The following is a 26,873-nucleotide window of genomic DNA, read 5'->3' on the forward strand; positions in this document are numbered from 1 at the left end:
AAATGTCTACCTTCAATATCTTAGTTTTTTTTTTATCAGCTCCTTCAACGTCTTGGTTATTAAAAAAGAACGGGACATGGTTTCATGGAAAATAATAATAATAATAGAGAAGAAAAGTGTAAATGCATCAAGGAGGTCCGGTGTTGGTCCGTTCAAACTGGGTCTAATTATGAAGCCAAAATAACCCGACCAGGTAATCACCCAGCAGTCAACAATAATCAATAGAGATGCTAAAACAGGGGAGAAGATTTGAATGATTAAGATAACAAGCCAACTAATGGCCCATACTTTTAAGACGTACAATAAGCATACACCCCACAAAATGGAGATCTACAGAAAAACTCCGGTGGCATCGTAAAGCTATCAGCCTATACAAAACTTCAGTGGCACCTTGAACGAAAACTAGCCAACAGAAACAAGAAAACCTTACTACCGCCTTCTGTAAACCTCAAAAGGAATGACAATATAACCCAAAATTCCGCCTTAGATAGAATGTTCGATTTATCAACTTTCAAGCGAAGAAAGCATAGATCCGCCCTGCTTCGCTGACGTTACCACCTCCCAACCAGGCCCTCGAATAGGAAGCTGGTGTATTGCCTCCATGCCATCAACCAGGTCGCTCCTATCTAAAACCTTCAAAAGATCGTCCTCGCTGATATCAGTCTGCACTTGGTTATCTTCTTCACCTTCATCATCCCGAAGCAATGCCAGCAAATCCGACTCCTGAAAACAACAACGCACAAATCCACTAAACTTTCACATCAAAGGTTTCTATACGATCATCTCCACTAAACCTAATTTTGATACTCGTTACTTCACTTCTGATACCAATATATTTGAAAGAAGCCAGCAATTCTGGTTACCTCAAGAACGTTTGGCTTGTCCTTTTCTTGTTGAAACTGCCCTTTCTCAATGACGACATGTTCAAGCTTCAGTTTGCTATAAGCCCTCTTCAGCATGCGGCCCTGTTGAATTAAATGATTTGGCAGCTTAAGAGCTTGATCCACTGGTACACAAGTTAAAACATAAAATCAAACTGAAAAACAAACTCTGACAAGAAGCATGTCCTTAATATACCTCTACAGAATGTGAAGTTGCTAGCCTATAAACATGTACAGGCTTTGTCTGTCCAATCCTGTGGCACCGATCCATGGCTTGCAAGTCCATTTGAGGGTTCTACAACATAAAATGTTAACATGGCCAATTAAAATCAGCATTAAACATAATACAAGCAAATCATGTCCTAGAGAATGATCTTACCCAGTCACTGTCATATAGAATGCATGTATCAGCAGCAGTGAGGTTAATACCAAGTCCGCCTGCACGTGTACTCAGAAGAAATATACAGAGATTGCTGCTTATATCATTGAAATCTCTGATCTGTTTTTACACAGGAAAACCACCAACCGATTACATTACAAATATTGACAAGATTCACAATATTATAGCAGGATAGTCACAAACCATAGAAATATCATCCATACGTGAGATTGTCAAAATATCAATGTTCCAATATATAGCAATGTTGTCACAATTTGCTAGTCTTCAACTTTTCATAATTTATATATTTTTTTATATTCCTTACATTCTTAATATTATATATACCAAGATTTTCCCGATATTCTCCCCACAAACTCAATTTTGAAATCTCATGACTTATTTCGTGTAGCATGTGCAATTTGATTGCACAAGTAGCTGTTTGCTTTCGAGTCACTGCCTTTAGTGCATGGATAAAACAAAGAGGATAGATGGAACAAGAATGAAATATTAGGAACCAGAGGACACCATAGTTTGACACATAAACGGCGAATCAATGCCATGCGCAAACTCAAAGCTTGCATGTGAGAACAAATTATTGGCAAAAGCATGAGGGGTTTGCACTTCAAGTATACTTTTCTTAAAATTGAGGATTAGAACCTACTTGTTTTTGTCTTTCCTCCAGTCTCACATGACCGTCAATGCGACAGACTTGGAGGCCTTTCTCATTGAAATAGTGATCCAGAATATCCAACACCTTTGTCATCTGTGAGAAGATCAGAACCTGAAAAAAAAACACAATTAGAATACTATAACCATGAATAAACTAATGCAAACAGAAGAATATCGACGGTAACCTTATGTTTTCGAGGGAGCAGATGTGAAATAAGTCTGTCCAGCAAACAAAACTTTCCGCATTGTTCTATCAATTGCTCAACAGGGGGATAGAATACTATACCACACAGCAAGGTGAGCTCAGATATAATTGAAGGAAAAAAATACCAAGTAAAACGAGCAAAGGTAGGAGGCAATACATGATTGCTCAATTACAGAATCCAGAAGGTCAGGATGGTTGCAGTTCTTGCGGAGCTGCATTATCAGATTGTTCAGCTTGCCTTTAATTCCAGAGCCTGCATCATCACGAAACATATAGATTGGAACCAAGCATGGTCAACCAGAAGCGAAAAGGCCATAGGCATCTAACAGTTTCACTTCTTATCCAAATAATTCACTGAAGAAATGCAATTAATTACAATCATTTCTTACTAAACACAGCCTTCTCTTGTAGGTAATCTCCAATAGTTTTATTGATCAAATGTTCCTGGATCCTTTTTTGGTGTTCTTTCATATTTGCATAAAGAATAATCTCTTTCTTCCGAGGAAGCTTCTTCTCAACATCTTCTTTCAATCTTCTCAGTATAAAGGGACGTAAAATCAAGTGAAGCTTGGTTAAAACCTGCAAATAAAATTTGAAACCTTGCAGCTCCACACAAGTCCATGAAGTGCGAAATGAACTACACATGAGAAAATGCATACCTGAACTTTTCTTTTCTCTCTGAACTCTTCCTGTTGGACCTCGCTGTTAGACTTCCCTGAGAAATCAAACCTAGCAAAGATTCCCAATTATAAACAATAGAACATGTGTGCAGTAAAACAACAAAACAAAAATATTTATAAAGGATCTGCATATTAATTTAAACACTCCATATTGGCTAGTTATTGCTTTCTCACCCTCAAAAGTCTTTATTGCTTTGATACCTTATTTAAGCCTGATAATTCTGGAACAACTAAATATTCTGGTTTAGACACCAAAAATTATGCAAAAGAACTTGTTCCAAAATCCAAAAATTAAAATTCCATTTTTGGCTGCCGTTATGCACGGGAAAATATGGCAAACTTAGGCAAGCTGTTTTTCCCACCCAAAAATTAAAAGCCAGATGTTGTCAAGATATCATAGTTTTTTATGAAAGACTGCACTCTACATAGGAAAGCCTATACTTCTCGAGTATTCTCTGCAGCAAACCATGGGAAAATCCTTACCTCAAGATAATGAGTAGCTAAAAGTTATTTGATCCTCTCCAACAGAGGCTGGTTAGATGGGCAGGTATACACAATCAAGTGCTTGTATATGTGCTCAGGAAATCCATCCAACAGTACAAAAATAATAGAATGCTCTGCTAGTAACATCCAACCATGAAAAAACAACTGCCACAAAATTATTTCAATTTACTAAAGTGCAGCAAGGATGAATGTAAAACCCACCCGACACAGCCGGGTGGGGAGCATAAACATAAAAAAAAAGCAAGTTTTCAAAATCACGGGGAAGACGGTTCCCCCAAATGTGGAACTGTCTCCCTCTCTAGTTGCAGGAGGTGAGGATAAACCACGCCTGCCACGATTGTCGGGTGGGTGAATGAGGACTCTATGGTGTGCCTCCCTGCCCCACTCGACGAGAGAGAGAAACAAAGAGCTTGAGAGAGTTGAGAACAAGAGAGAAGGAAGAGAGTGTCGCAAGAGCGCTGCCGATGGAACACCGTCGTTGGAGGAGGTAAACTCTCATCCCCTGTTTTTCTTTTTCTGTTTGTTTTTTAGAAGGTTGGCAGTCATGGCTGCCGGTGTATTTGAAATGAAGAAGCTGGCAGACACTGGCTGCCAGCGTAGTTCAGAGAGAGAGAGAGTGTGTGTAGGAAACCGCTATCTCATCCGACAACCACCGTGGTTGTCGGCGTCTTTTCTCAACGAGAAAAAGAAAAAGAGGGGCGGTAGAGACCCAACCATCGACAACCACCATGGTTGCCGATGGTGCCACCATGAACCGAGAGAGGGCGAGACAGAAGGAGGAACACCCTCTGTCTCGTTCCTCCCTCTGTCTCGGCCATTTTGTCAGGCCAATTAGAAGAAGGGGAAGGAACGGCCGTCCAATCGTATACTCGATTGACTCGGTTTGGGCTGAACCAGACCGAGTTGCCCAACCCAAACTTGGACACAGAGACCGACTCGATCCAGATGCAGCTCAGAACGAGTCTGGTCAAAAAAAAAAAAAAAGGGTCGTCTCAATGGACAAAATCGGTCTGAACTGAATTGGACCGAGTCCGTCTGACCGAACCGGTCTGGGTGTGTACCCAGACCAGGTCGGGTCTGACAGAGTCTCAGTTTCTTTGTTTTGGGTCTGGATTGAATTGAACTAGACTGGATCTGGGTCCAATTCGATCTAGTTGATATGGACCGATCAAGGTTGGACCAGACCCAGTTCCGACTGGGTCTGAATTCAATCTATAACTGGATGAATTAGTCCTAGATCCAAATCAAAATTGGGTCTAGATCTAGTCTGTAACTAAACAGATTAATCCTGGATCCAAATCAAAACTAGGTCTGGATCCAGTCTCTAACCAAACAGCTGGATCCAGTCTCTAACCAAACAGATCAGTTCTGGATCCATATCAAAACTAGGTTTCGATCTAGTCTGTAACTAGACGAATCAGTTATGGATCCAGATCAGAACTGGGTCTGAATCTTGTCTATAACTGTACGGATCAGTTATGGTTCCAGATGAAAACTGGATCTAGATCCAGTCTATCATTAGTTATGGTTATTGACTGGAACTAAACTAGATCCAATCTAGTCTGGATCCTTATTGGAATTGAACTGTTAGTCCAGTATGTTTCTGATTGGGACCAAACTAGATTCAGTCCAATATGTCCAAGTGGGTCTGAACCCAAACCCAATTAGGTCCAGACTAGGTTCGGTAAACCTAGTATTTTAAACTCAGACTGAGCTCAGTCTGACTTGGTCTGTCATATCAAACCGTAGTGAGTTAAAATGACCAAATTACCTTTGTATGTGTGACCAAATATTAAGTTAGTAAAACTAACATAACTTGGCACCCTGGACTCAAAATTGAGTGAGGTTTCGTGCATTGGATTCGTATTGCTGAGAAGAATCTGTATCTCTCATGATTCTAACCAAACTAAGGGTACAAAAATCGAGGTCTGAGAGACCACCTTGAGAGGGGTATTTTGATCATTTTAAAAAAGTATAAAAAATATTATTAATATGAACATACTTGTGTGATGATCAGATTCTACGAATTAGAGCTACGAGAGACTCAACTGCGAACTAGAGTGTGGCGTTTGCATTTGAGGTGAGAAAAATTATAAGCACTTAGATAATAATACACTGAAAGATGACTTACTTGCGAATTAGACTACATAAAATCATGTTTACTTGAGATTAGAGATTTATTCTAATGAGTTTACAATTACATATTAGAAGTGCACCTTTCTTGAAATTATAAAATGAATGCATGTTAATTAGCATTAATGCAATAAATGATTTCATGGATTTGTGATTCTTCAACATGTGTTGCATTTATTGAGTTGTATTTTATATAAAATGCATACTTGAGTTTGTGAAGAACTTAGTACATGCATGAAAATAGAATCCTTGAGATGAGATATTGACTCAAATCACATACTAGTTATGGTGGTTGTGTTACTGTGACTTGAAATACTTTAGCATGTTAAACCCCCATAAATTACTAAGGGTGATGGGTAGAAATAGCTACCCGACGGCCGTCTACGTGAGAACCAACATTGATGGGTCTTCGAGATTTATAGATATAGAGAGACTATATCTTTGTATAATTAGAAATTGGTGAACCTCAAAATAGTAGGATTGTTCCTTGAGAATACTTGATTGAAAATGTCTCATGAGAACATTTGTCGAAAGACAGTGAGTATGAACTCGAGTAAGAGTTTATGTGAATGCATGAGATGCATATTATATATGTCCTAGAGAATTTTAAGGTTTCACTGAGAGGATTGGGACTCTATAGTTAGAATAAGATGTAGCATCAACCACGAAAACCTTCAAACAGGTATAACTCTAGTTACTGACTTGCCAGTTCACTACCGAGGATCTTAAACTGCAGAGGACAGAGACAGAGGGAGTGGTTCATAGTTTGACCAACACTATAGAATTCGGATATTCTACACAGGTTGCTATGCCCACAGTAGGCTATTACCAATATAGTTGAAATAGATAATGTTTAACATCGAGAGAAAGTTAACTTGTACAAATCGAGTGAGAAACTGAAGGAATTAAAAGACAAACATGTATGTGTTAAGTGATCGAAAACTAAAATAAGACTAGGGGCTTAAAGCTCACTACAATTGTAAATCTAAGTTTATTCTGCTTGTAATTTATTTCTTACTGAGTTGTAGACTCACCCCTTTTTTAATTATTGGGGTTGTAAGTTCCATGTGACTTTGTGGGATAGGACTTGGTGTAGAACGTAGCTAGCCTTCTTCAGGACATAGGTGGCCTCGTCTTTCAATAGAGTAGTTTTTTCTTTCTTCTTTATTTATTGAACTTGAGAGACGATGCCTCATTTGGAGGATGTAGCCTTTATGGCTTATGTAAGACTTTTTTATTTGAATTTAATTAATGACAGTCATTTAGAAAAAAAATGTGTGCCATGTTTATGTGCACTACTTTGGTATTTTCCCTTTGTGAAGTAATACCCGCAAACTCAAACTCTAGAGGTCCCGAATTGGGGTGTTATAATGAAGCAATAATTCTCATTGGTCAAACGTGATAGTTGGATCAATTGAGACAACTATCTTTACCTCGTCTATTTCAAGGCTTTAACATTAGCATCACTAGAAACAATATCAAGAGTTATTACTCATTGCTCACTCATAATATTCCACCATAATGGCCAAAAATGAATAATAATCCCAACACACCGACACAGGGTATCTAACTTGTATCAATAAGACACATAGAAAGGCTAAGGTTTATCGTTAACGAGAAAAATACACGCATAAGATTGGCAAACAAGCACATTTACCATGACTCGAATTCTTCACATGATGAGAACACATCAGGCAAAATAAAATTCAATAAAGACCACAGCTCAGCCAAGTTGTTTTGTAGAGGTGTTCCTGTCAATAAAAGTTTATTATCCATATTCAACCGCTTCAACTCTTTCACCAGTTTGCATTTTGCATTTTTCAAACGATGGCCCTGGCCCAAAGCAAAAAGAAGTTAAGGGCATGGAGGACAAATAAATAAAAAAACAGAAAATCCTCAATTCAAATCTCATATGACTCTTACCTCATCAATGACAACATACTTCCACTTGTAAAGAGCTAAAGTCCTAGAGTCATTGAGTGCAATCTCATAAGAAGTAACAACAACAGGAAAATCTGGACCAATGGCCATTGGCATGCATTTTCTTCTTATAGCTAGCCTTTCTTGCTTTGTCCCATGATATATAATAGCATCCATTGAGGGAACAAACCTGTGCAACTTTTTCTTAATCTCAGTATTATAAAAATTAATTGCTAGTTGAAAAGAAGATCAACACAAAGAAGAAAACTTACCTTGAGATCTCATTTATCCAATTTGAAAGTGTAGATAGAGGAGCAACAATCAAGTAAGGCCCATGCAGGCTGTTCCCTTTCAAATGAGCAAGAAAACCAATTGTCTGTACTGTCTTTCCAAGCCCCATTTGATCTGCTAGTATCCCATTTAATCCATTTTGCCATAAAGAAATCAGCCACCTCACACCTTTGATTTGATAAGGTTTCAATTTTCCACCAGTCATCAGCGGTACAATTGATGCCTGCTCTTTCTCTGCTCTTTCCTCTGCAGTAAGGTCGACATCTTGTGACTCATCAGTAGCTTCTTGGGACCTTGTCAACATGGCCGTTACTGCCTTCCTGGCCTTCTTCTGAATAAAATCACCAGAAACAATATTTAGATAACGGGATCAACCAAAAAAAATGACACAAACAATCCATTACAGAGATATGTGATTGAACTGCTTAAATGCAAACTTAGTTCTAGAAAGTAAAGACTGCACATTCTGTTTGTAACCATGGACGGGCACCCATGGTTTTGCCACTAAATCTCTGCTGGGTAAACCACAAAGAAAACATCTGGTTGAATTAAGGAGTAATGTCAAAAGCACTGGAAATTTATTGTGGGTCACAGCCCAAGAGAAAAATACGCAATTAGCTTCAGAAGATAGACTTGGATACCCTAGGAGTGAAATGAAGTGGCCTGCTAGACCTGTCCAAACTTATGGTTGGTCCCTGTATCAGGACTGCAGACCACACCACAGCCTTGAAAGGTCCCGGAGGATTTACAGGGATGCAGAGTTTGGTAGTACACGATTGACGCACCCAGACACTGATACTGCTCCACAAACTCAAAAAACAAAGAGAGATGGGGGGAAACAACAGAAAACAGTCTGACATTGGTCTTCCTCCATAATTTCAACAGAGGAATTAGCATATCCAAAAACAAAAGAAGAAGAACTTCCAGTGTTGGTCTGTCAAAACTAATAAATAATGGGGGAAGGGGAAAACAAGGGAATAAAAGAAGAAGAACGGAGACCAGTATACTTACGGCGTTGCATTGAGTGGAAGCAGAACCCTTTCGCTTCCTACCACGTCTTTTCTCTTCTGGTGCAGCTTCGACTATTTGCTCCTCAATCCCTTTCTGAAAAGGCAAAAACAGGCAGCTCCACATGTAACTTATATAGAAACCATTAAGGAGGCATAATCACATAAATCGATCTCAATCAAGATTTAAGCGTATAGATGTGTGGATAGTGGATACCTCCATCTGCTCGAAGAGGAACATGGTGTAATAATGCGCTCGTGTTAGCAGCTCGTCCAACTTACTGAACCACTTGTCATCGTTGAATGCTTCCTTGTCTTCGTTCGTTTGGTTCCTTTCCTCATCTTCTTTCCGGCGAGCGTCCTCCAACTCCTTTTCTTCCTTGAGCATGGTTTCCGACAGCAGGGAGGAGTCTCCGTTTTTGGCATCAAAGGAAGCGCCATCTTTAGATTCTTCATTCTGGAGACCCGCCTGCAACCCCTCCTCTGCCTTGACTATTGTTTCCACGAGCAGAGAGGAGCCTCCGTTCTTCGGATCAAACGAAGCGTCATCCTCGGAGGCCGCAACGACCGCTTCCTCATTGCACTTCCCCTGTGATCAAACCCAAACACCCGCGGTTTTCTCAATACGCAGACCAAATGATGGTCGCTCATTCTTCTTCCACCCAGAGAAACCCAGAGTTTGAAAAAATAAGAACATAAAGGGAAAGATAGGGAAAGAGAGAGAGAGAAGACAGAAATGAAGAGAAGGGAGGCAACAGGACCTCGTCTTCCAAGACGGAAATAGGAGACTCGGCGGTCCCTTCGTTCTTTTTCTTCGAATCAGTTTTCATCTTTCAACCGATCTTGCTCAAAACCCTGAGATTAAGTTAGCCACAAACACATACGCCTTCATCTACTCTGCATTTGCAGAAACAAAGAAAAGAGAAAGGAAACAATAGACAGAAAAGGGGGGAAAGAAGAAAGAATGCACACTGTTCTGGTAGTACCTGAGAGAGATCCTCAAAACAAAGAAAAATGTACAAATGAAGAAAGGAGAAGGTCTGCACCTTTGAGTCTTCTGCGCCTCGGTGTTGGTGGGGGGGGAGGAGGAGGAGGAGAGGAAGGGCCTCGAATCAATAAGAGAGAGAGAGAGAGAGAGAGAGAGAGAGAGAGAGAGAGAGAGAGAGAGAGAGAGGGAGTGGGAGTGGGAATGGGAGTGGTGGCAGAAATAGGGAAAAGGTGGGGGGAAGAGAAAGAGAGAGGCGTGAGCGGGAAATTGGGGTTGCTTTGCTCCATCAATTTTTCTTTTTTCTTTTTTCTTTTTTCTTTTATTTTTTCTCTAAAGCCGACGGAGATAGATGTGATTTTACGTGAAAAGGACCACCGGTACTGGGATTGAAAGTGGGGCGGATCCGGCTCGGAGTTTCGGACCCGTACCTATGCTTATTTTCTCGAATATGATAATAATAAGTACGTGGCCCTGCAGAGCGTTCGGTATTGCCACATCCTCCTGAATCCAGTCCACATTTCAATTCAGGTAGGTGAGTTTGGATGGGATTCATATAAAATGTGATCCGTTTTTCGTTGTAGTAAGTAGGTCTGGTAAACTAGTCAAATGGCCTTCAAGCTTGGTTTGCGCTTGTAGCGAACTGAGTTATGGCTTAAGCTCTTGACAAACAAGAGCTAAACAAGTGGCAACAGTATTTGAACTTTAAACTTACTTTTTTTCTCTCTTTTGAAAGGCAAGCTGGGGTTAGGCTGACCGTACCAGTTATATAAATATATCATTGGGTTTTGAACCTGCAACGTCCCAAATACAAGGTGACGTGCACTGACTGCTCCTACCAGACAAGGGGAGCTCCCCTTTGTATTTGAACTCTAAACCTAAGCTCCAAAGAACTCATTTACAAAAATAAATGTATTGATTCAAAGTTTGAAGCAAATAACAAATTACAGTTAACATTGTTTCAAACGATTGCATGTCAAGCATTGAGCGTGTAAGCACATTAAAAGAAAAAAGAAAATTTGAATATTCAGCTCGCTCAGCAGAGTCACGGTCAAGTAGTCAAAACCCCATAATCTGGCTTCTTCTTTTTTTTTTATAAAAGAAAAAAGAAAACCAATCTGATCAAGGATGTTCACAAATGTTTAATATTAATATAATGAAGAATATGTAGTAAACAAAATGTAGAAAATGGAGTTTTGAGGGACGGACAGTTTTTATGGGCTGTTACGGATGGTTTCCACAAATGACTAAGCACAGTTTCACGGAAAAGAAAATGGTGAGTGACACAGACACACACAAGGTGAAGGGCCTCTAGTGTAGTCTACCAGCGGAACTACCCTACCATTACAGGCGAGCGCAGTTCAGGTTAGGGGTACCCGTGACAGTATTACTGTCAGCTTGAACCTTTATCTTGGAGACGCCGTTCATTTAGGGCTGCAACGGATCGGGTCTGTATTGGATACTCAACACGACCCAAACCCGAATATTTTGGTAGGAGCATAGAAAGTGCCGACCCAATCATTATGGTCTCGGTTTTTTTTTTGTTGGAGCCTGCTCCAATCCGAGTGTTTTATATACATGTTAAGTAAAAGTAAACTTCTAAATATCTACGAAACTAGGTTTCGGATTTCACTTTCCTGAATTGGAAAAACTCAAACCTAAACCTGGACCTGGCCATTTATTATTTAGGCGGGTTCAGGTACAACCTGATGGGTCGGGTACCCAACCAGTTGACCGCCCTACATTCATCCTTTCAGCTACAGCATCGATTGATACAAAAAAAATTGTGAGTCCCAAGGAATCCAGCCATGGTAGTTTGATTATTTCGGGTCTCATTCAGAAACATTAGAATATGAAGTATTGTGGGAATAGAGAAATAGAAGGATTTCCTTTAATAAAAAAATTCAAACACACACAAGTTTTTGGTATTGTCACGTTTAACAACTCTAATAGATGTAAAAAAACTAGGTATTTTTTATCAACCATAACAAAATTCATAACAATAATATTAAAAACTTAAGTGTTTTTTTTATTATTTTCAAAACCTTAGGTGTGTTTTTTAATTATTCTTTCATTAAACAGTGCAGTAAAACGGCATTGGAGATGCCCCAAGGGGCTTGGTGTAGTTGAGGGAGCCTTGGCCACTAGATGGGTGGTCAGGGTTTCATTCTCATGTGTCAAACTCCTGGCATTAACAAGGGCAAGGCATAAGTCTATGCTCAGCTGAAGTGAGATGACTCCCTGGGGCATGGGTTGTTCCACAAGTTTACATCATTGAGAAAGCAATCATAAATATGGGAAACTGTGTTGAGTTGTGTGGCTTGAATTGGGACCCTAATTCCATATATGAAAACTTGTAAGTTTTTGGTAATCCATTAAGAAAGGAAAATAAAGAAGTTCTTTGGGTATCGAGGAAAATTAAAAGGAAAGAAAGAAAGCCTCTTTTAAAAATGAATTTACATTAAATGAAGAGAAAGAAGGTTTTTTCTTAGAGTATGCTTCTTTTAGAAGCTTGAGAGAGAGAAGAATAAAATGGGGTGCAGCTCTTTGTGGTTGGTCTCTCTTGGTTTTGAAATGGTGGTTTTCTTTTTGACTTTTTTTTAGTTTGAGATAAGGTAATCTTTCTCTGTTTTAAAGAGGGTGAAGATAGATCTGGCATAGTGAACAAGTTTGATGAATCAGTAATTGAACTACACGCATTGGTATGGTTTTTTATGATTGAAGATGAACGAGGTTAAGGTGTAGTTGGTTTGGTATTCTCTTGTTTATTTTAGTTTTTTTTTGTATTTGCATGGGTTTTGCTTTTTAATGATAAAGTTTTTCGTACTCTCTTCGTAGATGCGGGTGGTTTTGTTAAATTACATAAAATCTTTGTTCTTGTACATGGTTTACTTTTTTATTGGTTATATTATATTTATGTGTATTTTATAATTATGACCTTATGTACAAGCCTCAAAATCTTAACAAGTGGTATCAGAGATATTGGTTGTAGAAAAAATCATATATGGCTTCAAAGATGATGAATATCCAATTTAAAGTAAAAAAATTTAATGACAAAGAGAATTGCATATTATGGCAAAGATGGTTAAAAGATTTGTTGTCTCTACGTGGTTTGCATAAGGATACTAAGTAAAGTGACTAAGGGTAAAAAAAAGTTAAAAAAAAAAAGAGTAAAGTTTAGGGTTTGGGGAACTAGATTTGTTTTATGAGTTAGATTGCTCAAGCCTAGGGGGTGTTCATTGAGAGCTACTCGAAGAACATTTAAGCCAATGTGGAGAACATTTAGTCGTATGACTTGAATGAGTTATTGAGTGAGACCCTATTTTCATATATGAAAACTTCCTCTTGAGGTAAACTTTTGGTAACTTATAGATATAGGATTGGAAAAAAAATAAGAAAGTTCCTCGAATGTTAAGTAAAAGTATAAGGAAAGAAAGAAAGTCTCATTAGAAAAGAAGACCATATTAAATGAAGATAAAAGAAAGTTCTCTTTTAGAAAATGTAGTACATATATTTTTCTTGGGGGTTTGAGAGAAGTGAAAGAGAGAGAGTAGCTATCTTGGTGTTGAGATGAATATTTTCTCTTTAGCCTCTCTTATGTTTGAGAGACGATGGTCTCTTTCAGTTTTAAAGAGGGTGAAGATGGATCTGACATAATAAATGGGATCGACATATTGGTAGTTGAATTATACACATAGATATACTTTTTGTTAATTGAAGATGATAGATGTTGAGAGTATAGTTGGTTTGGTTCTATTTTATTTATTTTAGCTCTTTCTTGTATTTGCATGTGACTTTCTTATTAATGATAGATCCATCGGTACTCTCTCTGTTAATGTAGGTAGCTTTATTGAACCACATAAAAATCTTGTTTTATACATTGTTTACTTCTTTATTGGTTATATTGTATTTATTTATGTTTCTTAAACATATCGATATCAAATCTGACCTACCATGATTCTAGGCATGAGACCCAAAATCTTAACACGTGATATCAGAGTTATTAGTTGTAAGGAATATCATATATGGCTTTAAGGGTGATGAATATCCAATTTGAGGTGAAAAAAGTTTAATGACTAATAAAATTACGGTTTATGATAAAGTTGTTTAAAAGATTTATTAATTTTACATGGCTTGCACAAGACATTAGTCGATATTGTTGAGAAACTCTGTTTTGATGTCACATAATATGATACACTGTCTTATTTGATTTCATATGATATGATAATATGTCTTCTTGAAAAATGTTATATTATGACTGGATATGTTTTGTCATATATCTAACGAGTATTTGATGCAAGGATATCTCACTCAAAAAGGATGGAGACCTCCTGTTCAAGTACAACTATGGTGCAATCATACTTCTTGAAGAAAAAGCTTGTTGAGCCATGCATTCCTAAAGACCATCTAAAGAGATCGGCTACCTCAAGTTGAAGATTTTTTCTTCTTTAGAGTCATATGTAATAGAACCTTCAGAAGCATGCATATTGCATATTACATACTCATTCATAAAAGCTATTTCATAAAAGTATATGATATTTTCAAAAAGCTCCTTTTTGAAAACAAATAATTGTACCTTCTTACAACCCTTTATGAAAAATGTATTTTGACATGATTTCAAAATATAATAATTGTACCTTATATCATATACAAGACAACTTGAAAAGTAATGATTTTAAAAGTAGGAAAAAGACAAAACATGAAATCGGCTACACAAAGAAAAACAAATATAATACTTGTTGAAAAGACTCTAGTTACCTTCTTTAAAGAAATGATTTCAAATATAAAAAAAAAGACAAAACATAAAATCGGCTACACAAAAACAAATATAATACTTGTTGAAAAGACTCTAGTTACCTTCTTTAAAGAAATGATTTCAAATATAGGAAAAAGACAAAACATGAAATCGGCTACACAAAGAAAAACAAAATATAATATGTTTTGAAAAGACTCTAGTTACCTTTTTACAAACCCATAGAATGTCGACTTACTTGAAGTCATCATTCTCTTTGTATAGCATTAAATACCTCCTGTAAGAAATCTTTGTTAATATCCTTCTCAAGAATGTCGACTTACTTGAAGTCTTCATTCTCTCTGTAGACTTTGAAAAACACATCATAAAGAAAACTCTTGATATTACTATGTACAAATTAATATCTCAAAGCATTTATTTTACTTACACTCATTTTAAGTAAAGAAGTACTTATGTACCACAAATCATTAATTAGGATAAAGACAAAACTACATGACAGCCTACAATCCAACGTTCAATGTACTATTGTAAGAAATAGACTTTTTACATAAAATATATATTACCTAAAATATTACAACGACTAGTGTACCCTATATTTTACTTTTATGGAAAGAAGACTTTCTCGAATTTCTCTAAAGATGTTTTTGAAATGACATGACATTTCACATCTCAAAAAGGCTACGATTTCAAAAAGTAATGACTACTTTTTTAAAGCTATATAAACACACTCAAATAAACTATTCAGACAAGGAATGGACATGTGAGCTTACAACGAGAAAAAATCATATTCGATATTTGAAAGAGAGCCTAGAAAAAGAAAGAGAAAAGAAAGAGAAAAAGTCAAGAATAACTCTTTGACAAAGAGTATCTTCTGAGTGAAAAGAACAGAACATTATGAGAATCCTTCATTCGTGCATTCATATTATTCTGAAGGTTCTATAGGAAGTATTGTAACTTTCTGTTATTCACTGTATTTCTTCTTTGTTGAAAGAAGTAGACCTCTGTGAAAGAGGGTGTTGCCCTTCTCTGTTGAGAGAAGAAGACCTCTATGAAAGAGGGTGTTGTCCTTCTCTGTTGAGAGAAGAAGACCTCTGAGGAAGAGGGTGTGCCCCTTCTCTGTTGAGAGAAGAAGACCTCTGAGGAAGAGGGTGTTGTACTATTTATCCGGTGACTCGGATGTTATAGTGAAAAGCTCAAGTGGTTTGCTTGGGGACTGGATGTAGGTCAGGGTTTTGACCGAACCAGTATATATTCTGTGTTTATGTGTTGTGCCTTTACTGCATTATATTTTTAATTTATCGATCTATATACTATTTCACTATTCACCCCCCCTCTAGTGGAATTTCATTTGGTATCAGAGCAGGTTTGCTGGTTTCGACATAACAAGTCTTCCAGCACAAATGGCATCTACCTCTTATGCTCGTGATATTGAAGGTCAACACGCATCTCGTCCTCCTTTCTTCAACGGATCCAACTATGGATAATGGAAGTGCAGAATGGCTATATTTCTCAAATTCATAGATTTTGCTGTATGGAAAATTGTTGAGCATCCATACACATCTTCATCCGCAGACTATAACTTATGGTCTGATGAAGAAAAGAAAATGGCAAACTTAAATGCAAAGGCTATGAATGTCTTATATTGTGCCATTGATCAGAATGAATTCAATAGAATATCTATATGTGAATCTGCATATGATATTTGGCATTCTTTGGAGGTTATTCATGAAGGAACCAACAAAGTGAAAGAAGCCAAAATCTCATCACTTGTCAGAAAATATGAGTTATTCAAAATGAACAAAGATGAACCCATCACAGAGATGTTCACCAGATTCACCAACATCACCAACGATCTGAAATCTCTGGGTGTAACCCACTCTCAGACAGAAAAGGTGAAGAAAATCTTCAGATCTCTCACAACTGATTGGGAGAAAAAGACTACTGCTATTGAAGAAGCTCAAGATTTGTCCAAGCTTACCCTGGACGACTTAATAGGCAATTTTATGGCCTATGAAGTCCACATGAAGGAAAGAAGGGAAGAGGAACAACCTTTAAAGAAAACTCTAGCCTTCCCAGCCCTATCTGAGGATGAGGACTCAGAAAAAGAAACTGAGATTGCGCTACTCACCAGAAAATTCCAGCGCTTTATGAGAAGGAACCGACTTTCAAATAAGCACAAAGAAAGAAAAGACCCAAAGGAAGATTCTATGTGCTACCAGTGTAATAAGCCAGGTCACTTGAGACGTGACTGTACTCTTCTCAAAAGAAAATCCAAGTCTGAGGAACTAAAGAAAAGGTTCTTCAAGAAAAAGGCTCTGCATGCTCAATGGGATGATTCAGAACCATCCACAAGTGAAGAGTCAAATGATGATAAAGCAGAAACCGCCAACATGTGCTTCATGGCAGAAAGCTTTGTAAGTGAATCCCTTGATTTCTCCTTTGAAGAACTTCAAAATGCTTTTCAGGAACTTTTTGAAGAATCAAGGAAAACGATTCTCAAAAATAAACATTTGAAATCTGAGAATCTAGAGCTCCTTTTGAAAAATGAAAAACTCAGTATTAAAAATTCTGAGTTACAAAAGAAAAATCTTCTTATTACTTCTGAAATCTCGTCTACTAGCTTTAAGACTAAAAATCTGCAAGTAGAAATTTCAGAATTAAAAAGTAAAACTGAGAACCTTATGAAAACGGTTTTCAAGTTTACTAAAGGAAAAGAGAACTTGGATAAACTCCTATCCTCTCAAAAAGTCTTTTTCTACAAGAATGGTATTGGCTACTCTCATTTCAACAAGCCTTCTTGTATGAATCAAAAGACCACTTTTGTGAAAAGTTCTTCTGAACAAAATAAGAAGTATTATAATTTTAACTTCTTGAACTCCTCTAAGGCTGTAGACAAACCCAAATCTAAATGGATATGGGTTCCAAAGTCTAACAAAAAGGGACCCGACTGGGTACCAAAAAGAAGTTTTACTTAATGTTTTGCAGGATTCAAACAAGAAGAACAGATGGATTCTAGACAGTGGATGTTCAAAACACATGACTGGACATTCAGACCTCTTTGCTGTTCTTCATAAAAAAGGAGGAACCGTCACCTTTGGAGATAACAACAAAGGTTTGATAATAGGTATTGGTAATATTGAAAATATAGATAAACCTCTTATCAAAGACGTTCTCCTGGTTAAAGGCTTAAAACATAACCTTCTAAGTATTAGTCAAATGTGTGATACAGGTTATAATGTTAGCTTTAATCGTAATGCTTGTCTTATAGCAGACACCAACAAAAATATTATCTTAAAAGGTATAAGAAAAAATAATATATATGAACTATACCTAGAAAACATTACAGAACATTGCCTCATAGCTAATAATGACTCTCAACATCTATGGCACATGAGAATGGGTCATGTCAATTCTAAGTACATGTCTAAATTAGCTAAAGATAAGTTAGTACGTGGGTTACCCAAAATATCTTTTAAAAATGATTATTTTTGTGATGCATGTCAATTATGAAAACTATCCAAATCATCTTTTAAATCAAAAAATACCATTTCAAGCAAAAGACCTCTAGAGCTTCTCCACCTGGATCTATTTGGTCCTTCTAGAGTAGCTAGTCATAATCACAATAAATACGTTTTTGTCATTGTAGATGACTACTCAAGATTTACTTGGGTAATATTTTTGAAAAACAAAAGTGATACGTTTTGTCAATTTGAAATTTTATGTAAAAAATTACAAAATGAAAAATCTTGTTCTATTGTTAGAATCCGTAGTGACCATGGAGGAGAATTTGAAAATGAATTTTTTGAAATTTTTTTTAACTTGCATGGTATTTCTCATAACTTTGCCTTTCCTAGAGCTGCACCTCAAAATGGTGTAGTAGAAAGAAAGAATAGAACCCTTTAGGAATATGCTAGAACTATGCTCCAACACAATAATCTTGCTAAATCTTTTTGGGCAGAAGCTGTTAATACTGCATGCTACATAACAAATAGAGTTCTCATTAGACCCTTATTAAATAAAACTCCCTATGAACTATTCTATGACAGAACTCCAAGAATAGACTATTTCAAAGTCTTTGGATGTAAATGCTTTATCCTAAACACAAAAGATAGCCTAGATAAATTTGATGCTAAATCTATTGAAGGCATATTTTTAGGATATTCAAGTCATAGTAAAGCATACAGGGTTTTCAATAAGAGTTCTAAGTCTATTGAAGAATCTATGCATGTTAGTTTCTGTGAATCTATTGATCAATCTGTTCATAAGCAAACTAACGATGATGATGTTGAAAGTACAGATTTATTTTTAGATAACACAGCTAAGTCTAATGAAGATGATCATCAAAGAACATTTGTCGATATCAAAGATCATCCTCAAAAGCAGATTTTGGGAGAACTGACAAAGGGGGTTCAGACTAGAGCTCAGCTAGAACGGATTGCAAATATGGCATTCATTTCTCAACTTGAATCAAAGAAGATTGATGAAGCCATCATCAATGAGTTCTGGATACTAGCCATGACTGAAGAACTGAATCAATTCCAAAGGAATGAAGTTTGGGATCTTGTACCAAGACCAAAGGATCATCCGATCATTGGGACAAGATGGATCTTCAGAAACAAGCTAGATGAAACAGGTAATGTTATAAGAAACAAAGCAAGACTAGTAGCTCAAGGATACAACCAGGAGAAAGGTATTGATTTTGATGAAACATTTGCTCCTGTTGCTAGACTTGAATCTATTAGAATGTTTTTAGCATATGCAAGCTATATGGATTTCAAATTATATCAAATGGATGTTAAAAGTGCCTTTTTAAATGGTTTTATAAATGAAGAAGTTTATGTAAAACAACCTCCAGGATTTGAAAATAAACAATATCCAGATCATGTTTTCAAACTCAAACGTGTTTTGTATGGATTAAAACAAGCACCTCGTGCTTGGTATGATAGACTTAAAACCTTTTTATTAAAAACTGGTTTTTCTATAGGCAAAGCAGACTATACTTTATTTGTGAAAATAGTGAATAGTCATACCCTAATTGTTCAAATATATGTGGACGATATCATCTTTGGATCTTCTAACAACACTCTTTGTGAAGAATTTTCTAAGTCCATGCAGAAAGAATTTGAAATGAGTATGATGGGAGAACTCACCTACTTTCTTGGATTGCATATTAAGCAAACCAAGGATGGAGTTTTCATCAATCAGTCTAAGTATGCTCGTGAACTTCTGAAGAGGTTCAACATGAACTCAACTGCTTCAAAATCTACTTCTATGAGCACTACTACTATTTTGGACAAAGATGAAGATGGTAAGTCTGTTGATACAAAGGTATACCGAGGTATGATAGGATCACTTCTCTATTTAACTGCTAGCCGTCCAGATATTATGTTCAGTGTTTGCTTGTGTGCTAGATTTCAGTCAAATCCAAAAGAATCACATTTTAAGGCTGTAAAAAGAATAATGAGATATTTAAAAGACACAGTTGATTTTGGATTATTCTATTCAAAATCCTCTACATTTGATTTAATCTCATACAGCGATGCTGACTTTGCTGGAAGTAAATCTGACAGAAAAAACACAAGTGGAACATGTATAATCCTAAATGTAATTTCTCTATCCTTCATAAAAAAAAAGAGGTATGGGAGATCATGTTGTTTTTTGGAGCCTCCCATGGGGCATATATTATACAACTTAATGCAATAATTTTCTAAGCAAAGATGACGAGTGCGTTATTATTCTATTGATGGTAATCCAACCTAAACATTATCTTGATTAAGTTTGAGCTAATTAGTCCACATTTGAATAATATAAAAATCTACATTGGGTTAGGAGGGATGAAACCATTTTTTTTAGGCTCATTATCACTAATTATTTTTAAGTGTTTACCTATATGATGCCCGTAGCACCATACTATTCAATAGGGGCGTCAACTCAATTACTGTTTATAATGAGATGTTTGCTATAAATTGTTCTATGCACAAATGCTTTTAGATCATCATCGTGCAAGTTGTTTTGATCCAATTAGACGGAGGAAGTGTGCCCAAAGTAGTAGGAATTGACTTTTTAATGGTGTTATTTTGACAAAATAATATGGTCTTATGGTCCAGAAAAAATATCACATTGTATGTTGCAGCTTTTTAAAGCCTTATAAAAATATATCTACGTCCCAAATTAATGATATAAAAGCCAATTCCCACCAAAAGGAATATATATCATATATGTAAGGTTGGTTCCAAGAAAACAACTAAAAGATTAAAAAAGAGAGACAATTGTACTATAAATACTATAATAAATATAACTCACTTTATAATTAATTAAAGTCCAATTGGTTTGCGTCTAAAATTTTTAAACTACAGAAGTTCTACCCAACTAGCCTTAGTAGTCCTTAGTCAACTTTACCAGAAGGTCTAGACCTAACTGTAAGACCCACAAATTTTTAGCAAAAGTTCTGAATAAATTCATGAGGCATTTTTATGTAAAAATAATATGTGAATCAAATCGATTTCTACAAACCAGTTATACTTAGGATATTTATATCCCCAAATATATGCTCAAATAGTCAGGGAGTCAAACTTCATCCCTAAGAAAAATTAGGAGATTTATACGAGCCAGCTTTCATAGTTACGTCAATACGAAGAGAATGGCGTACTCATAATTTAAAAAAAAAAATCACCGAAAACAACAAATTTTTGTGAGACTCACAAAAATATTGATGGGACCTATGAAAATATTCCTAAAAAAATAGCTAGTGGGACCCACAAAATATCCCATAAATTTTCTATGTGGGCCCCACACCAAAGGAACCGCTTGAATTTTATTTTAAAGCCAAAGGTAAAATTGTAAATGGACAAACCTTATCCTTTTAAAAGGATAAAGCTTATCCATTAGAAGGCTAAGTAAGCTTTGCTAGAGGCACACCCCTCACTCTAAAAATCATCATTTTCTATCTCTCTAAAACCTCCCCTACCTAGCCTATCCTTTCTGAGCCTGCATGACCTGATCCAAACCCACTTGACTTGGCTTGAGCCTAGCTGGGTCTAGTTAAAGTTAAAGTCAAAGTCTTCTTTGGTCCTAAACCCATGTTTGATTCACTTGACCTAGACCTAGCCTACTTTGGCTAAGTTTGAACATACCTGACCCAGGTGACTTGGACCAAACCTAATTTTGTCCAAACCACCTGGGTTTATGTAAGACCCACAATTTTTTAGACAACTTCTGAATAAAATTCATGAGGCATTTCTAGGTGAAAATAGCATTTATCCTCAAAATGTGAATCGAACTGATTCCTGTGAGCCAGATATACTTAAGGTATTCGTATCTTTGTAAATATATGCTCAAACTGTCAAAGAGTCATAACTTTCTTCCTGAATAAAATCAAGAGATTTGTACGAGACAACTTTCTGAGTTACGTCAATACGAAGAGAATGGTGTACTTAGATTTTTTGAGGAAAAAATCATCAAAAACTTAAAATTTTTGTGGGATCCACAGAAATGTTAGTGGGACCCACAAAAATATTCCTTAGAAAATATCTTGTGGGACCCACAAAATATCCCATGGAATTTTCATGTGGGCCACACACCAAAAGGAACCTCTTGAAATTCTTTAGAAAGAAATGGCAAGAAGGGGAAAGAAGCCTCTGAATTTTTCTAGAAAAATTCAGAAAAAGGAGGTTGCTTAGGAGCTAAGCAACCTTGGCTATAAATAGCTTTGCCCTTCTTTAGAAAAAATTGCCAACCCCCCCTTTGCCTTCTCTCTCTCTCCTAAACCTCCCCTACCTAGCATAGCTTGCCTGAGTGGGTCTGAGTCTGCCTGACCTGGTCCTAGCTCACCTGACCTAGTCCAAACCCAGTTGACTTGACTTAAACCTAGTTGGGTTTGAAGTCAAAGTCAAAGTCCTTTTTTGTTTCAAACCCTGGTTTAATTTTCTGAACCCAGACCCAGCCAGCTTGGGCTAAGCCCGAACCTGCTGAACCCAGTTTAGTTCAAACCACTTGGGTTGAGCAACTTGACCTGCTCTTCCTCTTTCTCAACTAGGTCAATCTCATTTGACATAGTTTGACCTCTCAAAGGAAGGCTCGAACCTCATTCGAAGCAGTCGAAGTGTTTCGAAGCTATTTTCCCCTGATTTGAAGTAAGTTCACTTCGTTGATCCATCTCTCTCAAGTATTTGCTCATTTGTATATAGCATATATCTTCTAAAGTAGTATCTCACCCTAGTCCTTGGTTGAGCCCTCTAGGACACTTCGATGTTCACGCGCTCGCCTTATGACTATCGTCAGATATGTATGTTTGAATGCGCAGTATGCAGTATATGCGTTCTTAAAAATAGGATCTCGCCCTAGTTCTTGATTGAGCCCTCTAGGACACTTCGGTATTCACACGCTCGCCTTGTAACTATCATTAGATGCTGATTCTCGTATATATTATCTTGAGATTGTCGTCGCGTCTTAGATTGCCAAGGATTTTGCTTAAATGTAATTTATCATTCATCGTCGCGTCGTATGATGCCAAGGCTCTCTGCTTTCTATAATTTTCGATTATGCCTTTAAATTACGCATTTTGTCTTGCCATTGTGTCGAACGATGCCAAGACTTTCTTGCTTTATACAAATATATAGAATATTTTGTTCGATTACACACCTCAAACAATAAGTATATGCATTTTTTTATGCCGTCATCATATAAAGCACATGTTTCTGCTTATATTACATATATAGTGCGTAAGTAAGCATTCAAATGAAGATCAACTTCAAATCATCAATGTGATTCTACTATCGCTCATCGATCAAGATTGTGCTTGATAAATGAAGCCTCTATTGGAAAGGCTTTGCTTTTATGCAAAATTGCTTTTTCGTAAATACTAAATCATTTGCGTATGACCTCGCTATGGCCCAAGGTTTCAATCAACCTTGATGGATGCAAAGTATGCACAATGGTGCACATCCATTCTCGAGTTAAAGCGTAACGATTTCTCCATCAAAGAGGGATAGTGCTGCTAGAAATTTTGAAAAGATGTTCACCGAGCTTAAAGGAAACACACACTTTTTCAGTTAAAGAGAGAGAGTGCTGCAAAATTTTCTAAAGAAGCTCGACCAAGATCAGAAAAAGCGAAGCATGTTACTCCATTATAGAGAGGAGGTGTTGTCCATATGCCCTTAGTATTTTCTATAACGTAGAAAGGTTCGTCGCACTCCTGTCGTTGAAGCAGGGAAAGTGCTGGCGAAATGGTTGGCAGAAGAGCTACCAGAACCAGTTGAATGACACGAAGATGCCCTATTGTTGGAACGATGCCAGAATGACTTGTCTCCTTGTTGCCTGTAAGGGCACCTTACTCGTAAGAGTCGTTGCGCGAGAGTAGAGACAGTGCCTTGACAAGGCTAAATGCTCGTTGTGATGATATATGTCGAGCAATCAATTCATTGAGATTGTGTCATATGCATGCTCATTGTGAGACTGATATACAACTAGCATCGTAAGGGCCGCAGAGCCAGAGTACGTTGTCCACTAGGAAGAGGTGAGATACTTGTGATGGTCGCAGTGCCGAGAGCAGAGTTCCACATGCATATGAATAAAATGAAAAGACCCTGCAGTTGATGATCGTGTTAGGGGCACACTGAATGGGGTCAGGTACATCTCCTCAACGACTGCCATATAGGCATGCATTAAGTAGCTTGTTAGACTGGCATACCCCTTCAATTTTTTCTCACCGAGAAAGATGGTAATGGTGCAGACTTGAGTGACATATATTACCCTCGAACTTGATAGAGTTCATGATGGTCTCCGTCACTCAGAGGTATGGAGGTCGTGGTTATCCTTAAATATCTAAGGATTGAACTCAACTACTGCAATAGCAAGATGCATCTAAATACCTAGTAGAGACTTTTTCTGGTATAAAATGTACCGTCCTACTAAGGAGATGGGGTCAACAGGGCTCTTGGTATCTAAAATACATAGAATAATTAACCCCCATATCATCACATTGATGCTCAGATATACCTCCCTTAAACCCAAAGGGAGGGGTTAAATATCGAAATACCGCATTAGCTTTAGGTTCAGTGATATATTGAATGTATGAGTGAATGAACATTGTTGTGTCAAGTCCTGCATAACCTTTGTTAAGGTATCGTAATCGGTATACTACTGGACCGACTAGGCAAAGACCCATGTTATATCCGTACGACTAAGCAAAGCTCGAGGAGTTGTCCTTAGACTCATGGGATACGGATGTGCCAAGTATAAAGACTTGAGCTATACATCCCTTCAAGACCCTAAAGAGGTCAACGCTAAGTCGTGGAGACTTGAGCACAATATTCAGCCTAGAAGAGGCTTATGATAAGTCGTGGAGACTTGAGCGAGAGATTCAAATCACCACCCTGAAGAGGCTTGCGCTAAGTCATGAAGACTTGAGCGAATGTTCAATTTATAGCCTTGAGGAGGCTCTTGCAATATATGTTAAGTCATAGAGACTTGAGCGTCGTTATAGCGAACTGTGACCTTAAGTGGTCAACTCATTTACTTGAGTTGAATGGATGCATAATTGCTTGCTTACCAGACCATCAGTGGTTCTGGCCCCATTTTATGAGGATTTTAGGTGTTGGACCTGCATTGCGATATGCAGAGTAAGGCGACATCGAGTTCTAGGGTTTCTCTAGACAAAGTTTTATTATTTTCTTTTATAGAACTTATATTGCTTTTCTAAGTAGTGATGTTGTAATAAACATGTGGTTTTCGATAAAATGGAACACTTTGGTAATCAATGAGTTGCTTGGCCACATACCTGTAATGTGCTCGAAGTTTTCTAAAACTGATGACTCATTATCATCTGATTCCGTTGCTAAAAGCCTTTTTAAGTTCTGTTGCAAAGAAAAAAAATCATGAAAATTTTAACTTAGCTTTGTTTTGGAAATATGAGGCGTTACAGAATTGGTATCAGAGCATGCGTCTGAGAAACCTAGTTCAAGATCTGTCTTATTTGCGGTATCGCACTGTAAGTATAAATTTTATATTTTTTCTTATATTAGGTGCACCTTTGTATAGATAGCAAATCATGACTCGCGCGAATACTGTTATTGTTGCGAGATCATGCACGATGAGTGGATATGCCCGTTAGAAGTCCAAGACTACCAGTATTATGGCGAAGATGGGCATTCCTCCAATGAATGTCAAAGGAGGTATACCGCCGATATAGGTCGTTTGGTCTTAGGGATAAAACATCGTGCATTAGTGGATCACATCACACAAGTGTTGGGAGTAACCATACCTCATCGACTTTAGATGAATTACCACATCTGGTGGATTTCGACTTGAACTTCCTTGCGAAATTTAATCGCTTGCAAGGCTATCAACAAGTAGCACATACGCCTAACATGCATAGCTTGGATGAGGGATACAACAACTTCTTCTATAATCTCATTATGATTTCAGATTCCTCGAGTCATAGTGCTATTGTATGGGGGAATGGAGCGATATTACAAATGTCGAGTCTGAATGGCCAGGAAGAAGGATACAACTCGTATTATCCCATTATGATCTCGGACTTCCTGAGTCATGATGCCACTGAGTGAAAAAGTGGACCGGCATCACTGATCTAACCACATGATTCGCTTGAGAGTGCAAAAGTGTTGCCCAAGCCAACTCTAGTTGTACCTAAGCCAAGGCAATGTGGCAGTCGATGATATTTTGGGATTGTTTATGTCGAAAAAGAAATCCAGTTCTTAAAATCTGGTTGTGCTTTGGAGTCAATAGACTCATGTATATAGTTTCTCGTCGCCTATGTCCACCAGAGTGGCGTGACACTTGTATATAATGACAATGCTTGTGCAATGAAATATATATAAGTAAATAAAGTTTTACTTTCCTATATGCATCAAGAAACTAAAATACATGCTTATGTGTGAATAGATAAATGGCTCCTACGACGAGGAGAACCAAGTCGAGTGAGGAGTCTCATACACAAGGATTTCTGCTAAAGACGCTTAACAACCTCGTAACAATCATCCGTGAAATGAGGCCAAAACTAGTCACCCTTTGAAACGAGAACCTTGGAGGAATAACTTATGAGAAGTTTCTCAAGCTTGATCCACCGGTCTTCACCGGTAAAGTCGATTCAGAGCTTGCAGAAAGCTGAATCGAGGAAACAGAGCATGTATTCCTGGTATTGAGAGTACCAGAAGAGAAAAAGACTAACTTCGGCACACATAGGCTGAAGGATAATACACGAAAGTGATGGGATACCACTAAGATTATCCAGTTCTCACAACTTGAAATCATCCATTGAGAGGACTTTCAGAGAACTTTTATGGGTAAATGCTTTCTGTTGCATTCCAGAAACAAGAAAAAGATGAAGTTTCTAGAATTAAAGCAGGGTGGTATGAGTCTCATTGACTATACCACCAAATTTCAAAATCTTGAGTGGTACTACTAGCAGTTGTTTGAGACAGACCAAGAAAAAGCCGACAAGTATATC

General features: G+C 37.3%; 1 protein-coding gene across 1 annotated transcript; it reads right to left on the reverse strand.

Moving 5' to 3' along the window:
• Window positions 1–504: 504 nt before the first annotated feature.
• On the reverse strand, window positions 505–9,499 carry LOC149834927 (chromatin remodeling protein DDM1-like). The gene is made up of 15 exons (XM_090009485.1): window positions 9,431–9,499; window positions 8,887–9,258; window positions 8,674–8,766; window positions 7,644–7,993; window positions 7,375–7,561; window positions 7,109–7,284; window positions 2,794–2,863; window positions 2,524–2,713; window positions 2,292–2,387; window positions 2,115–2,209; window positions 1,922–2,041; window positions 1,261–1,380; window positions 1,078–1,176; window positions 864–965; window positions 505–723 (listed from the first exon to the last, which is right to left on the reverse strand). The coding sequence occupies exons 1-15, from the start codon at window positions 9,497–9,499 to the stop codon at window positions 505–507; spliced, it is 2,358 nt and encodes a 785-aa protein (XP_089865611.1).
• Between the last annotated feature and the right edge of the window lie 17,374 nt (window positions 9,500–26,873).

This window comes from Nuphar pumila, chromosome 6, assembly GCF_984573655.1.
Source record: "Nuphar pumila chromosome 6, dmNupPumi1.hap1.1, whole genome shotgun sequence".
Taxonomy (NCBI): Eukaryota; Viridiplantae; Streptophyta; class Magnoliopsida; order Nymphaeales; family Nymphaeaceae; genus Nuphar; species Nuphar pumila.

Excerpts from the sequence above, each read along its gene's own strand:
- LOC149834927 (XM_090009485.1), bottom strand. The coding sequence starts at position 9,499 with ATGAAAACTGATTCGAAGAAAAAGAACGAAGGGACCGCCGAGTCTCCT. Across the intron at positions 1,381-1,921 it reads TGGAGGAAAGACAAAAACAA|ATCAGAGATTTCAATGATAT; the intron begins GTAGGTTCTAAT and ends GTGTAAAAACAG. Across the intron at positions 724-863 it reads ACAAGCCAAACGTTCTTGAG|GAGTCGGATTTGCTGGCATT; the intron begins GTAACCAGAATT and ends TGTTGTTTTCAG.